This window comes from Pecten maximus, chromosome 19 (genome assembly GCF_902652985.1).
Source record: "Pecten maximus chromosome 19, xPecMax1.1, whole genome shotgun sequence".
Classification (NCBI taxonomy): Eukaryota; Metazoa; Mollusca; class Bivalvia; order Pectinida; family Pectinidae; genus Pecten; species Pecten maximus.
Genome location: NC_047033.1, coordinates 7,111,345 through 7,125,243, shown reverse-complemented (window position 1 = coordinate 7,125,243; position 13,899 = coordinate 7,111,345). Strand labels below are relative to the sequence as shown.

The 13,899-nt window shown below is 34.7% G+C and overlaps 1 protein-coding gene across 2 annotated transcripts; it reads right to left on the bottom strand.

Annotated features, from left to right (window-relative positions):
* Positions 1-5,373: 5,373 nt before the first annotated feature.
* On the bottom strand, positions 5,374-13,685 carry LOC117317831. 2 transcript variants are annotated; one of them, XM_033872778.1, is made up of 5 exons: positions 12,513-13,685; positions 11,190-11,910; positions 8,801-8,827; positions 7,139-7,788; positions 5,374-5,807 (listed from the first exon to the last, which is right to left on the bottom strand). In XM_033872778.1, exons 1-5 carry the CDS (start codon positions 13,258-13,260, stop codon positions 5,797-5,799), a joined length of 2,157 nt encoding a protein of 718 aa, XP_033728669.1. In that variant the 5' UTR covers positions 13,261-13,685; the 3' UTR covers positions 5,374-5,796. The 2 variants fall into 2 exon arrangements, with proteins under 2 accessions (XP_033728669.1, XP_033728670.1); XM_033872779.1 differs by lacking the exon at positions 8,801-8,827.
* Between the last annotated feature and the right edge of the window lie 214 nt (positions 13,686-13,899).

Sequence of the window (13,899 nt, the reverse complement as noted above, 5' to 3'; positions counted from 1 at the left end):
ATACATAGAGGATATCTAACAGTGTCTTGAGTAATACCAAATATATTTCACGAGTGGGGCTAATATTTTGATATTTTTCACGAGTGCACAGCACGAGTAAACAACATACACCAATAAACAGAGGAACCAGTCATGAACGACTTCGTCATTCTTCAACAATCAGCTCAACAGCTACAACATCAACAACATTAATCATACTTTATTGGTGCCGTGGCAAACCAAACTGGACTCACAACGCAAGGACACCACTTCACGGATAAAGATTTAAGATACGTTGATTTGTTGGATTTCTATTTTATCATTACATTCGCAAGAACAAAAATGTTCTTTTTAACAAACATCATTTTTTTAAAAACATTCACAGCCCCAGAGACAAGAAAAACCGATAGAAATAGTAAAACGAAAATACAAAAATGCATCTATATAAAAAAGACAGCACTCAAGGAGTCGGTCACCCATACACTAACAAACATCACAGCACACACTATACTCATACTGACCATAACTCCCAATACTCTAACAGACACATCGACATCATTCTCATAATTATGACCAGCACAATCATAATTACCAGTGAAATGCCTTATTACCTAATCCCTCTATACACAATTCCAGAGTCCAAAAGAAACCACGAGGGGCACAGCAGGCATTCCATTTACACTTCTCCAGCACAGCATCATCAACACTCATCTAATCACTCTAGGTCACGCCCTCGTCACAGGTAACATAACCAGGGAAACAAGACATTGAGAAACAGGCACATGATACAAATAATCATGACCAAAAACATATTTTAGAATATGTATCTCTTATTTTCATTTTTGTCCACAATAACATCAATAAAGGTACTAAATGTAGTAATGTTTATAGTTTTAAACTCTCACCTGGTTTAATTGATTTCCCTATAATTACATGAAAGACAAATGGAAAATGAGAGATCTACAAAATTCATCAATCAAACTATTACATATTGCTGTAAGGCAATTATACTTTGAAATATTTTATAGATTGTGAATTGACCATTATTTGGGCTTTGGCTATTTCATCCTCATAAATGTTCCTTGAATACTAAGTTTTTCGTGTTAACATTTATGTCCTATTTTCATATATTTTGTGGAGAGTTTTGCCCACGTGATTTTAACATGGGGATAAATATGTAAAATGAAGCTCTACCATTATATGTCAGAGTCGAAGTAAGTGATGTGGTATTACACACACTCATGATATTTAGTACTACACAACAAACGATTTGGAAATACCCGAAGCATATTAATGTCAGGATTAAACTGATGAATATTATATTAATATTTCCTTATCTGTAGCACCACATCAACACAGCACATCAAAGTAAGATTTCTGGGACCATTCGTATTTTCATCATTTTATTGGTCTCTGCCTTACAGTGTATGTGCGAGATTACCTCAATCGAGCAATTATTCATTACCTTTCATTTTAAAACAACCAGAGCACAATTATGAATATTTCAATAATAGCGAAATTTACTGATTACCAGTGACGTCTTTCATCGTATATTGAACTTTAAGAACCCATGCTTTACTAACTATCGTGAAACTTTTCTATTATACTTCTATTGGTGTTGCTATGATAATACTTGTCTTAGGTTATATTTGGTACAAATGTGTTTAGAAAAGAAAGAAGCGCAACAAATTTACAAAATCTCTAAATCCTAATCCCATGAAGTCTTCCAAAAATAATACCGAACAGGAAAGACATACAATGTGTCATCAAACATCAGTGTTCAGCCGATCAACGTCCAACATCTAGTTCACCAAACCTACAACGTCGACTTCCTACAGACCAGCAAGTGAGTATCCCCGTCTCACCTCCATTAGGCTGCCCACAGAAATTGAAGAGGATTTGTGATACCGGATTGTTTGAATTTCCATATCATGCACAACTTTCATCACTTAATTTCAACTTTGTGTATTTCTATACTGACTTTTCATCTTTATGTGACTGTGATTTTCGTTCACTTACCATTTGACAATTTTTTCGTATGTATATTTATTTAATTATCGGCGGATAAAAACTATGCAATCTATGAATATAAAATTAATTCAATTATATCTAAATAAATAACTATGAACTTTATTATGTTTAATGACTCATCATGTCACCTATAGTTTCAGATTGTTATACTTACGCCATCTCTCGGAGAGATTTTTTCGTCGTTTCAAAGGTTGTTTATTACATATTACAATCTACAATGGAGAGTTTGCCCACATAGTCCATACAGAGTCGTTATTGTTATTTAAACTCTTCCATTATATATTCAAGAATCGGAATGACGTGAGATTATTTAACATCCACATAATATTATTTGTTTTTCCGTACTCATATGACCTTTTCCTTGCAACTACTATGGATTCGTCGGAATGGGAACACCCGATGCAGTATCTATGATTTATGATGGAAGAAGATTTAAACTACGTTCACTTTATTCGGACATTCCACTATTTTCATTTATATTTATTATTTTTCTATTTCTAGAACTTTCTTGAAAATATTCATAGTTTATCGCCATATATTCATAGCCTAATCGATGAGCGTGAAATCATTATTGAGAGAAAAGTTGATTGTACAACAGAATCAATAACTCATTAACGTTTCATCTATGCCATTAACTGCAGCGCAGGACTGTTTCAACTAATGTCGATTTAGATGTTTTCCTATTTCGGTCCGTGTCAAGAACTGTTTCAACTTTAGAAAGACCTTTTGTGATTCCTACTAATTGACTCTTCACCGTGATCAAATAAAGTCTTAAAATGTAATCTTAAATATATTATATTCACCATTAATTTAATATTACATATTTCTTTACAGTATAAATTTCTTAGTTGCCATATTTTAATGATAAATGTAATTTTATCCTTACAGTTATGTACATTTTATATAATTTGTCATTTATATGTATTTTTTAAACATGATGTTCATTTGTAATTGCCGAGACACTAGTTTATAGTGATACATTATAGTATTTTTATGAAATTTTAGTTTTTCGTAATATTTTATGACAATGATTATTGTAATAATTTCAAAATATCAAAGTATGATTATCAATATTACGGAAGGATTTCGTTTACGTTCTACTGATACTTTTTTATTCGTATTGCATAAAATCGTTCATACACCGTACGGATACGTCACTCCTAGCCGTACACCGTACAGATACAACATATACCTTCACCTACACCAATAAACAGAGGAACCAACAATCAACAACTTCGTCATTCTTCAACAATCAATTCTACAACTACAACATCTACAACATTATACTTTATAATCCAGTAATAGTAATTCGAATTTTAAGATAAATAGGATACATTATAAAAAAGAGAAACTCTTTTCTCCCTCTAAGGTATTAAAGATCACAAGTTCTGATAACAGTACAATTCTTGGTTGTCTAGACAAGAAGAATATCACCGCTCAGGGTAAGAAAATATTATATTAATTTTCTTCTCTCCTTTCCGAACAGAATGATGTACAGACCCTTATACTTGCGTGCAATTTTCAATCATATTGAATAGTTAAAAGAAGTACTGGTACTTTATCAGATGGAGCGTGGTGATATTAATATATTTTGTATTAAACATCTTTACAAAATGCGGGAGTTTTTGGTAACATTCCAAATGTTTATTAAAAAATCGTTGTTTAAGGGGTGTGGCTTAACCAACCATAATATTTCCCGATTAAATTCCGATTATTAAATGTTTAACAAAACAAATATTTATTTAATGATATATTTTACATAATTTCCAAAATAAGCCCTATTCCCAATAACTGTCGAAAATTTGGCGTTTCAATAAGACATTTATTTGCTGTGGTATTCTAGTGTAGAAATCCTTATTGTAATAATTACTCGACAAAACATGGGTCTTAACGGTCACCTGAGTTTTGAAATATTTAAATTAATCTAATTGACCCCTTTTGGCTCCGTTCATCAGTCCAGGGGGTCAGTCAGGGCCAACATGTGCAAACCATCAAGTTGCCATCCCATGCTGATAATGTTAGCAAAGTTAGAATGAATTCCAATAGAAATCATAAAATATAAACTATAGTAAAGTTTACCCCCTCCCCAGGAGAAAACGTGAGACGCAGGGTCATGAAATTCACGATTTGGCAAAGACCATCCATATATGAAGAGTATTTGATGATACCTTATTTAAGAGTTGAGAAGAGGATTTTTCAATTTTTAGTCAATTTGACCCTTTTTGGCCCCGCCCCTCTGATACCTGGGTCTTGGGCCCATACAATTCTCAATTGTGGTTGACCTTTAGCCATGGAAGCTTCCTGTAAAATTTCACTTAATTCTGTTCATCGGTTTCGGAGAAGAAGTCGCAAATGTAAATTGTTACGGACGGACGACGCACGACGCACGACAAGGACAAAAGGCGTTTAGAAAAGGTCACTTGAGACTTTGTCTCAGGTGACCTAAAATGCCATTCTGTCATATAAATCCATTCTTTGTCTTTCAAAAGTTAAAATAAAGAAAATTAAGAGAGTATTGTTTGTTTATACTGTAAAGATATTTTAAGGATATTATTACGAAGAAAATTCGTAAATATAAGTGAAATATAAAATTCCTAAATATAAGTGAAATGGCAAGCAGTATTGACTGTACTACAATAACGGTAATTACTTTACCAGCCAGCTCATTGAGCGATATAGTGTTTACACTATGTCCGGGAGAAGCTGTTAAGAATATCAGGGTTCGACACTGAAACTACAGTACGAACTAATTACCAACAAGAGGCCAATTTGGCCGAAATAAATATAGAGACGATTATACAATCGGCTTTCAAAGACTAGCATATCTAACCCAGAAGGTCACGCTGAACAATTAACAGGTGATCACGCTGGACTGAGGTGCACACGGCCCCTCCTTGATTCCGGACACAGCTCATGACGTATGTAGCTGCTCCCATCATGGGACCAAATTTGTAAAGCCAGGTCTCGACTTAAGAAGACGATTGGTCAACCATTTGTATTCCGCAACTTTTCAATCAGTTGGAATGTTGACCGGTTGTCTTTACCCAAATATGTCAACCAGATGGAATGCTTGATTTTGGTATATAACGGCGGTGAGCAGACCCGCACTCCAGCTAGAACCTGGACGTGCAAAGAGTATGTTTCATTCTTTTGAAAGGTAAGGCCATGCCAATGTTAAGTATTATATCTAATGATTAATGTACATAGATAACTTAGCTATTTATCTTAGATTGTTTTATTATCAGTCAATATTGTAACAGTAATTCCTTCAGTACCAATCAACACTGTAGAGTAATTGTTTTAGTATCAATTAATATTGTTAGATAAATTGTTCTTATGTAAATCATTAATATAAAGTCGATCGTTTTGTTACCTTTTAATCAATGGTATAAGCGTTATGCATACGTTTCCTGTCACTATATACTTTATGTTAATGTCAATAAAAGCTAGAACCTGGACGTGCAAAGAGTCTGTTTCATTCTTTTGAAAGGTGCACAACAGAGGGTAGCGATTTCGAATTGAGAAATCACGGGACCATAGCCCCGTGATAATATCCTTAAATTCAAAGCTTACATATTATCAATCAAAAATAAATTAATGTCAATCATATATGGGAATATGAGCAAAATATAAAAGCTTCAACATTTTGTATATGCCAGACATCACCACACAAGTAAATCACACAAAGTACTATGAAATCACAAAATACAAACAATGTGTAGATATGTCCTTCAGAAGAACAGTACTCACTACATAACTCCTCGATATCAGGAAACCATTGTTTTATCATCGTTTACCTGAAAAATAATAATAATTACTTTATCACTACAAGTTTAAGATTTATTGTACAAGAGACATGTCAATATGTATATCGTAATACAACAATATGAAATATACATCATAAAATCATTTTGATTAAATCAAGCCACTTTTATGTTGTAAAAGACTATAACAATTTATATGTGTTCACCATTAGAATTAAAATGTATAAAAATCAGGGACCTGAAAACAGTTCTAGTAAGAAACAACAGCCCACATTTAACAGATTAAGCATGACCAAAACTGTTATTAGCGACAATTTATCAACTCATCCGATTAACAATGATAACAATCTAACTTGTTTTACTTTTTTTAAATTAGCTAATAATGATGTTCTCATTAGCAATGTTTACAAATCATTTTGTTGTTATATCATTGGCAATGTACACACATCATTATGTCCTCATTGACAATGTACACACATCATTATGTCCTCATTGACAATGTACACACATCATTATGTCCTCATTGACAATGTACACACATCATTATGTCCTCATTGACAATGTACACACATCATTATGTCCTCATTGACAATGTAAACACACCATAATGTTCTCATTGACAATGTACACACATCATAATGTTCTCATTGACAATGTACACACATCACAATGTTCTCATTGACAATGTTCACACATCATTATGTTTTCATTGAAAATGTACACACATCATTATGTCCTCATTGACAATGTACACACATCACAATATTCTCATTGACAATGTACACACATCATTATGTCCTCATTGACAATGTACACACATCATTATGTCCTCATTGACAATGTAAACACACCATAATGTTCTCATTGACAATGTACACACATCATAATGTTCTCATTGACAATGTACACACATCATTATGTTCTCATTGACAATGTACACACATCATTATGTTACCATTGACAATGTACACACATCATTATGTTATCATTGACAATGTACACACATCATTATGTTCTCATTGACAATGTAAACACACCATAATGTTCTCATTGACAATGTACACACATCATAATGTTCTCATTGAAAATGTACACACACCATAATGTCCCCATTGACAATGTACACACAGCATTATGTCTTCATTGACAATGTACACACATAATTTTGTTATATTATCATTGGCAATGTGTCACATGCAATTATATCATATAGTATTTTTTTTCTAAAATAGTAAATGGATTTTTTTCGAGTCAAACGAACTCACCACTGATAAAATTTAAGTAAGCTGAGAAATGTTATGTATTCCGTGATTATAAAAAGCCAGATCACCACACAATAGAAGTAGACCATTAGATATACTTACGACAAATAAGTTTGTGTCCTCGCTTCCAAGCAGACTTCTGGCATTGTGGAGAGCAGTACCAGGCACTACGACATTTTCCACATCCCAAAAAGGGTTTATCTTTAGCCGCTTGCTTGTTGCAGTTCGTACAGAATCCGCTATCATCTCCTTCGAAACGACATCGTGGACAAAGACACCAGAAGTTGTATGCTCGGATGAGCCAAGCTCGTCGATTTTGGCGCGACATTGTAGTGTCGATATAGGTGATGTTGATTTCTTCGCCTCGTTTGATTGGCCGGTTTGCTATGACGTGGACGCCGGGTCTATGACCAGCTGAACCATCGTGGATTTCTGCATTGTTATCACAAGAGTGATTCATGCTTGCATGAAGGCAAAATAGTCCACCGAATGTAGCGAACTTCTCCTCGGGAGCCATGAACCGTGCAGCATCCAGTCCAGCAGCTTTGATATTCCTTTTAAAAGTTTGGAATGGAGGGTTTGGGTCAGAGAAAGCTTGAACGTTACAAGCAATTTGAAAATAACGACCATCAAATTCTCTTTCAGAAATATCCATAACAAGTCCGATACCTGCGTCACTGAATATTTCGCGCATGATTTTTACCATATCTGGCACCATTTGCGCATAACTGCACTGCGCAAATGCGATGTACCTGATCGAATAAAAGAAAATTATATTAGCAAAATGAAATAAAATCTAGAGTCGGCGATCGAGCGACATTTCTCATAAGAGGCAAAGCAAGCTATTTTTTGTAAAAGTTTGTATATATAATTTAACATGCGTTGATCTAAGAAGAAAAATTGCTATGTGAATTGAGGAATTAAGAAGCAAAGTATAATTTCAATGTAACAGTTGAGAAAAGGGTATATCTGTTAATGAAGTGCGAATTAAACTGAACTTGTACTTTTATCGAGTTGTATACAACTTCGTCAGGGGATTCTTCTTCTACAAGTATGAGTATGAATTTTGGACGCATACGATATTATTGGTTGATCGGTAATAGAAGTTTATTTCTAATCGATCTAAAGAGGATAATGAGTAAGAAACAGAGGACTGGTAAACGGTGCACAAGGGGCAACGCTAAAAAGAGAAAGAAATATGTTAATTACATATGTAAGTTTCAGGGGAAGTTAGGTAGATATTGATCAATACTATAATACATCTATCTGTTAGAGATAATTTGGCGTTATGAAAAAGGAAAGGTGGGTTTCATAGGTATGACACAGAATTATCCGTAACGTCTGATACATTACCTATTGTTTCATATCTTTGTCAGCAGTATGACAAAAACTGAAATCATGGCCTCTTAGATGCACACTAATCGAAGGCATTCGGCTAAACTCGGCTATTTCCGGTACCCTTCATAATGTAGGTACGGAATCTGCCGAGAAGTTACGAGTGTGATCGATGGATATTCTGTTGATTTATAGGATATTGGATATCGTGCAGTGTGATGATCATGGAATTAAAGGGAAAACGATACATGATTTACACTTTTACAAATAGCAAGAAGGTAGGTCCGATAACTATATTTACAAAGGGACGATAATTCAAGCCAAAGCGATGTTTCAGACGTACATCACCTCACACATGCTCAGATGGAGGGTCGTTACACCACAAGGAACTTGGAATTTACCGACAACGCCGACAATTTTGGAACTAACCTCCGAAGTACAAAACTGAAATAAAACCTGAAAATAAACAAAATGCATCAGCAAAATTTAATGAGTGAATATGTACCTTGTGAGGTTATAAAAAAGAAAATCCTGAAATAGGTAAAAGTGATGAAAAACTTAGTAAACTCCAAGATTTAATTCCTTATACAAACAATGCTTTGCATTAAAATGTATCAGGAGTTATATTAAAAAAGAAGCAGAATTTTAAAACTTTACAAATATCTGGACGTTCTATTAGACGATGTAGATGAACCTTCATTCTATTTTAATCGATATACATTTATTTAGACTTATCTGATTGATATCTTTTGATTTTATTTCGCCTCTTCTGCTTTACAAATTTACAAGCTGGTGTCAATGTTCTTACATCTAGTGAATCTGCGACTTATTATCTCAACTTAGAAACAAGGCTATTAAAATTTTGAATTCAAATGATTTCAGAGTTTTCTATTAATAGATTTATTTTAAATGGATTAACATACAACTTTGAATTTGAATGCTAACATTTTCATAGTTTAGAGGAGAGAAAATATATTATTTTAAACTTTGCCTAAATGAACAACCGCAGTAGGGTGATCTCAACATTACATGTCTACAGTAGTAAAATGAATAAAAGTCACTTTGCTGAAAGAAATGTGGGGAAATTATGTTGGAAAAACAATAGAGAATACCGACAGAATAAAGAATCGTAGTTATAATTCCCAATTGATAAGGAGGGGGAAATAGATTTGTATGGTAAAATTAAAAAAAAATAATTAAAAAATAAATAGGACCGTGTGTTCCGCCATACTAGTCTAGGTCACGGCGACAACCGTCATACTAATCTAGGTCACGGCGACACCCGCCATACTAATCTAGGTCACGGCGACACCCGCCATACTAATCTAGGTCACGGCAACACCCATCATACTTATCTAGGTCACGGTGACACCCGCCATACTAATCTAGATCACGGCGACACCTGTCATATTAATCTAGGTCACGACGACACCCGCCGTACAAAACTAGGTCAAATCTGGATTAAGTCACATCCACAAAATAAGGACATTTACATGTAGGGATATCAATAAGCATCCAAAATACATTAAGAACTCTGATTTTCTCACTTTCGTTGATTATTTTACATGAGAAACTTGTACATGTATTTCATCTGTTTCTCTTTCTTTGTCAAACATGATATGAATAAGAAATATACAGGCGAGTAAATACAGCAAACAGGCAAATGAAAATAAAAGGGTATTATGCCATTGAAATGTGATCAAAAATAATGATAAAACACACACAAAACAATGACAAACTTCACATTTATAGCAGTATTATTTTGTCCATGCTGGAACCAAAATGTAAATATATCGTGGCCATTCCTACAAGTCGACATCCGCTATGTTTTGGTGTATATTTGTATTGTTTTGTATGATCCCCCCTTCCTTACAATACGCCGGTCAACATGTAATATATAAACTGAATTTCCGTTTTCTTTTGAAACATTTCGCTTCAAATTTCATCCTGACCATTGTACTATTAATTATAAACGTCATTAACTTTGTTTTTGTTTCAACTGAAGAATGAATGGATTTACCAATGTATCTATTTCTGGCGAAATCAAATTGTAACCAAATTGAATTAGATAAGCGACATGCAATCTAAGTGGAATTACATGTGTACTATACACACGGTGTTTACGGAGTGGATAATGAACATTTAATTTTAATTAGATTGCTTGCCTTAAAAGTTTATGCACATGTAAGTGTGGTGTGATCAGCGGCTTTCGGCACTTAGAGTGCTAAATATAATTACCGCTAAAATAAATCCGTTTACAGCATCTAACCCCTCAAAAGGAATAGCCGCTATAATCAATCTGTTACTACATGTAGTATATTACATCTAAAATAAAAAAAAAACGCTAAAATAAATCCGTTTACAGTATCAAACTCCTAAATAAAATTACCGCTAAAATAAATCCGTTTACAGTATCAAACTTCTAAATAAAATTACCGCTAAAATAAATCCGTTTACATTATCAAACTTCTAAATAAAATTACCGCTAAAATCAATCCATTAACAGTATCTAACATCTAAAATGAAATAACCGCTAAAATATAGCCGTTTACAGTATCAAACCTCTAACGTGGCAGGACAATTATGTACAGTATACGAATTTGTTCACAAACGAAGTTATTGATATTATTGAGGCCTGAATACATGTACAATTTCCATTTCAAATCAGTAATCTGCTTGATTGCAACTAGGTAGCATTTTAAAATATATTGAATATTTTAATTTGTCTTTTCAAAAACATTATTGATACTTTATTGCATAGCATACTGATATTTAGATATATATATATTACTATTTTCAAATTTGCTATTTCATCTACCTTCTGTATGGCAATTTAGCTCTGATCCAATCCCGAGTTTCCGGAAAAGAAGCTCCCCGTTCCTTGGCTTGTCGTTTAGCTTCACAAACTATGGCCGCCCAAAGTCGCGCAAGAAGCACGGGACTGAACGCGGCGGTCCACATACCTTCCCATACTCGTTGATTTGATTCCAACAACTTCTTATATTTGTCGCATACGTCATATAACTTCTTCACACTTTCATTGACGGAGGTACACAGAATCTGATGATGCTGTTCCCAAGCAGACTTCCGACAGATGTCACTGCAGTAAAACTCGCGATCGCAATGCAAACATGATATGATGTCAAATTTTGGCCAGTGTGTTTCAACAATTTCTTTTAATTTTTGATTGCCATCTAAAACGTCCTTACCAAAATATTCCTGTGCTGTTTCCAAGGTTTTTGCACAATTACTGCAGGCTCTGATATCAGAACTGTCGTTAGTTTGTGCCAGCAAAATTGGTTTGTCGTCAAAAATTAATATATTTTTATCAATGTCTTCTTTGGCAAACAATGCTCGTCCCTTCTCTGTGAATCTAACTTCAACATTCTTGCCCGTCGTTAAGTGTTTATATAAACGTTTTGATCGGACATCTTGAAATAATACCGAGGCCAATTCAGCTCGTTTACCGCCAACTTTCTCGGCGTGTCGGAGCCACATCTCCGAGGAGACCGGGAGTCCAAGCTCATGCAAAACCTTACCTAAAAAGAAAAGGGTTTGTGATTGGCAATTTATTACAGAGATTAAACAATATACTTAGTTATGACACAATTATTGTTCATTCTGACAGTTTGCTTGTTGCACATGTTTACTTCAAAATAAACAGTATAACTAGTAAGTACATGTATGCAGACTTCGGGCATATTATTATACAGATAGTCACACGAGTTATCTCCCTTAGGGTAGAACGAATTTACTCACTTTCACTAATGGTCGATCTATGGTGGCATATTCCGGCCATGTATCAGCTAATCAAATTGAAATAATTATCCCTAAAACAAATATTGGTGACATAACACTGGTGACAGGAATATGGGGGAAATATTGTTATAGATTTTTTTTTTCGAATGAAATTATGAAAACATTCCACAGCCGTGCTATGATGATACATGTATAGTATATATATGCTATTATTATATATAAAAGTAGCACCTTACAAGAAATAACAAGTAGGTTACGTCCAAACATGCATTTAAAATAGATAGCAGCAACTACAAGGAAAATATAGTAATATTAAGAAAAAAATAGAAAGTTTCCCCACTACTATTTTCGATTTTTCATTTTTTCAAAGAATTAAACAAACCTCCGATTATCCAAGTGTCAAACGACCTCACACCACATGGTATTGGGTTCAGACATCTAAAAGCCTCTTCGTACCTGTCTTGGCGGAAGTACATATCACCGAGTACCTGTCGCAAACACGTCACTTCCGGCTTTACCAGTACTGCTGAAAATAGACTCTCCGACGCTTTCTCTAGATCTCCATTTTGTTTATGTTTCCATGACAACCGCATGAGTTCCGGAATAGATTTGTCTTTTATACAACGCACTTCTGTTTGCGACTGCGCAAGCTCTATGGCATCACGTTTTTCCTTTTCCTCTTTGAGGCGAACGTCATCTCCAGGATAAAAGTCAAGCTTGCACAGACTTAATGGGTTATTACTGACAGCCTCTGTACTTTCTCTTGCTATTTTTGATTTTGCATCTGCTAGACCATTTTTGAGATCTATGTTTCCACCGTTCGACTCAAGACCTTTTGTGTATAGATCACATACGCCTTCGACATCTCCTAAATTAGTTAAACAATTCGCTGCATAACGATATCCTGCAATCCATTTCGGAAATGTTTTTTGAACTTCAATGATATCGTCATAAGCGCATTCGTAGCTACAGACTTGGTAATAACAGTTCGACCGCTTCTTCAGTACGTCCGTCAAATTGGAATGACCAGCCTTGTTTAAAGCAGACGAGTATGCACTGATCGCCATGTCATAGTTTTTGTCCCTTAAGCATTCGTCCCCAAATTTCACAAGGTGTGTCGTTGTCTCCATGGTAATAATTTACGATAACTTTGGACGGACGATAATATTGGGAAAAAATTCAAAGCTGCATAATACTGTTCATAGCTTTTGGATCAACAAGATAGCGTCGCCGATAACAGCATTTCAACACATACATCTTAATCCACGTGTATTTCACCAGCATCATATACAAAAGCTCAAAAATGTACGCGTGCCATATCCTATAGTCACGTGGTATTACTGAGCAGGTAACATAAGCCCTCTTGCACACATGCAAAAATAAACGCTTCCACGGGATAGAGAGCTTCCAGTTTACAGAGTGTATGTTACTTCGTCATTGTTTTCCAGAATGGCTAAACACATCATATCAACTTTCCTGTTAAGAAAATCGAGAAACTGAATTTTTTACATATTGTAGAATATGTATTACCATTTGAACATGCCATGGTTTTGAACCTGATCAGAACAATCGCATTTTAAGCTGACTGTACTTTACCTATACATGCCCAATAGATGCTGGTACTGATAACGCACGAGACCACGCGCTGTCACGTGCTGAGTAATACATACCAATAGGATATTTTCGCTGTGATATAGCTTATCTCTCAGCGTGAACGAGTGTCTATACACATGGTCCGACCGCGTACCACATGTTCCGGATCGAGGGGG

Bases quoted from the DNA above. Each gene is read 5' to 3' on its own strand.
- LOC117317831 (XM_033872778.1), bottom strand. From the start codon at position 13,260: ATGGAGACAACGACACACCTTGTGAAATTTGGGGACGAATGCTTAAGG. The intron at 8,828-11,189 runs GTAGATGAAATA...GTTTATTTTCAG, and splicing joins GCTAAATTGCCATACAGAAG to GTTTTATTTCAGTTTTGTAC. The intron at 7,789-8,800 runs GTTAGTTCCAAA...TTATTCGATCAG, and splicing joins TTCAGTTTTGTACTTCGGAG to GTACATCGCATTTGCGCAGT.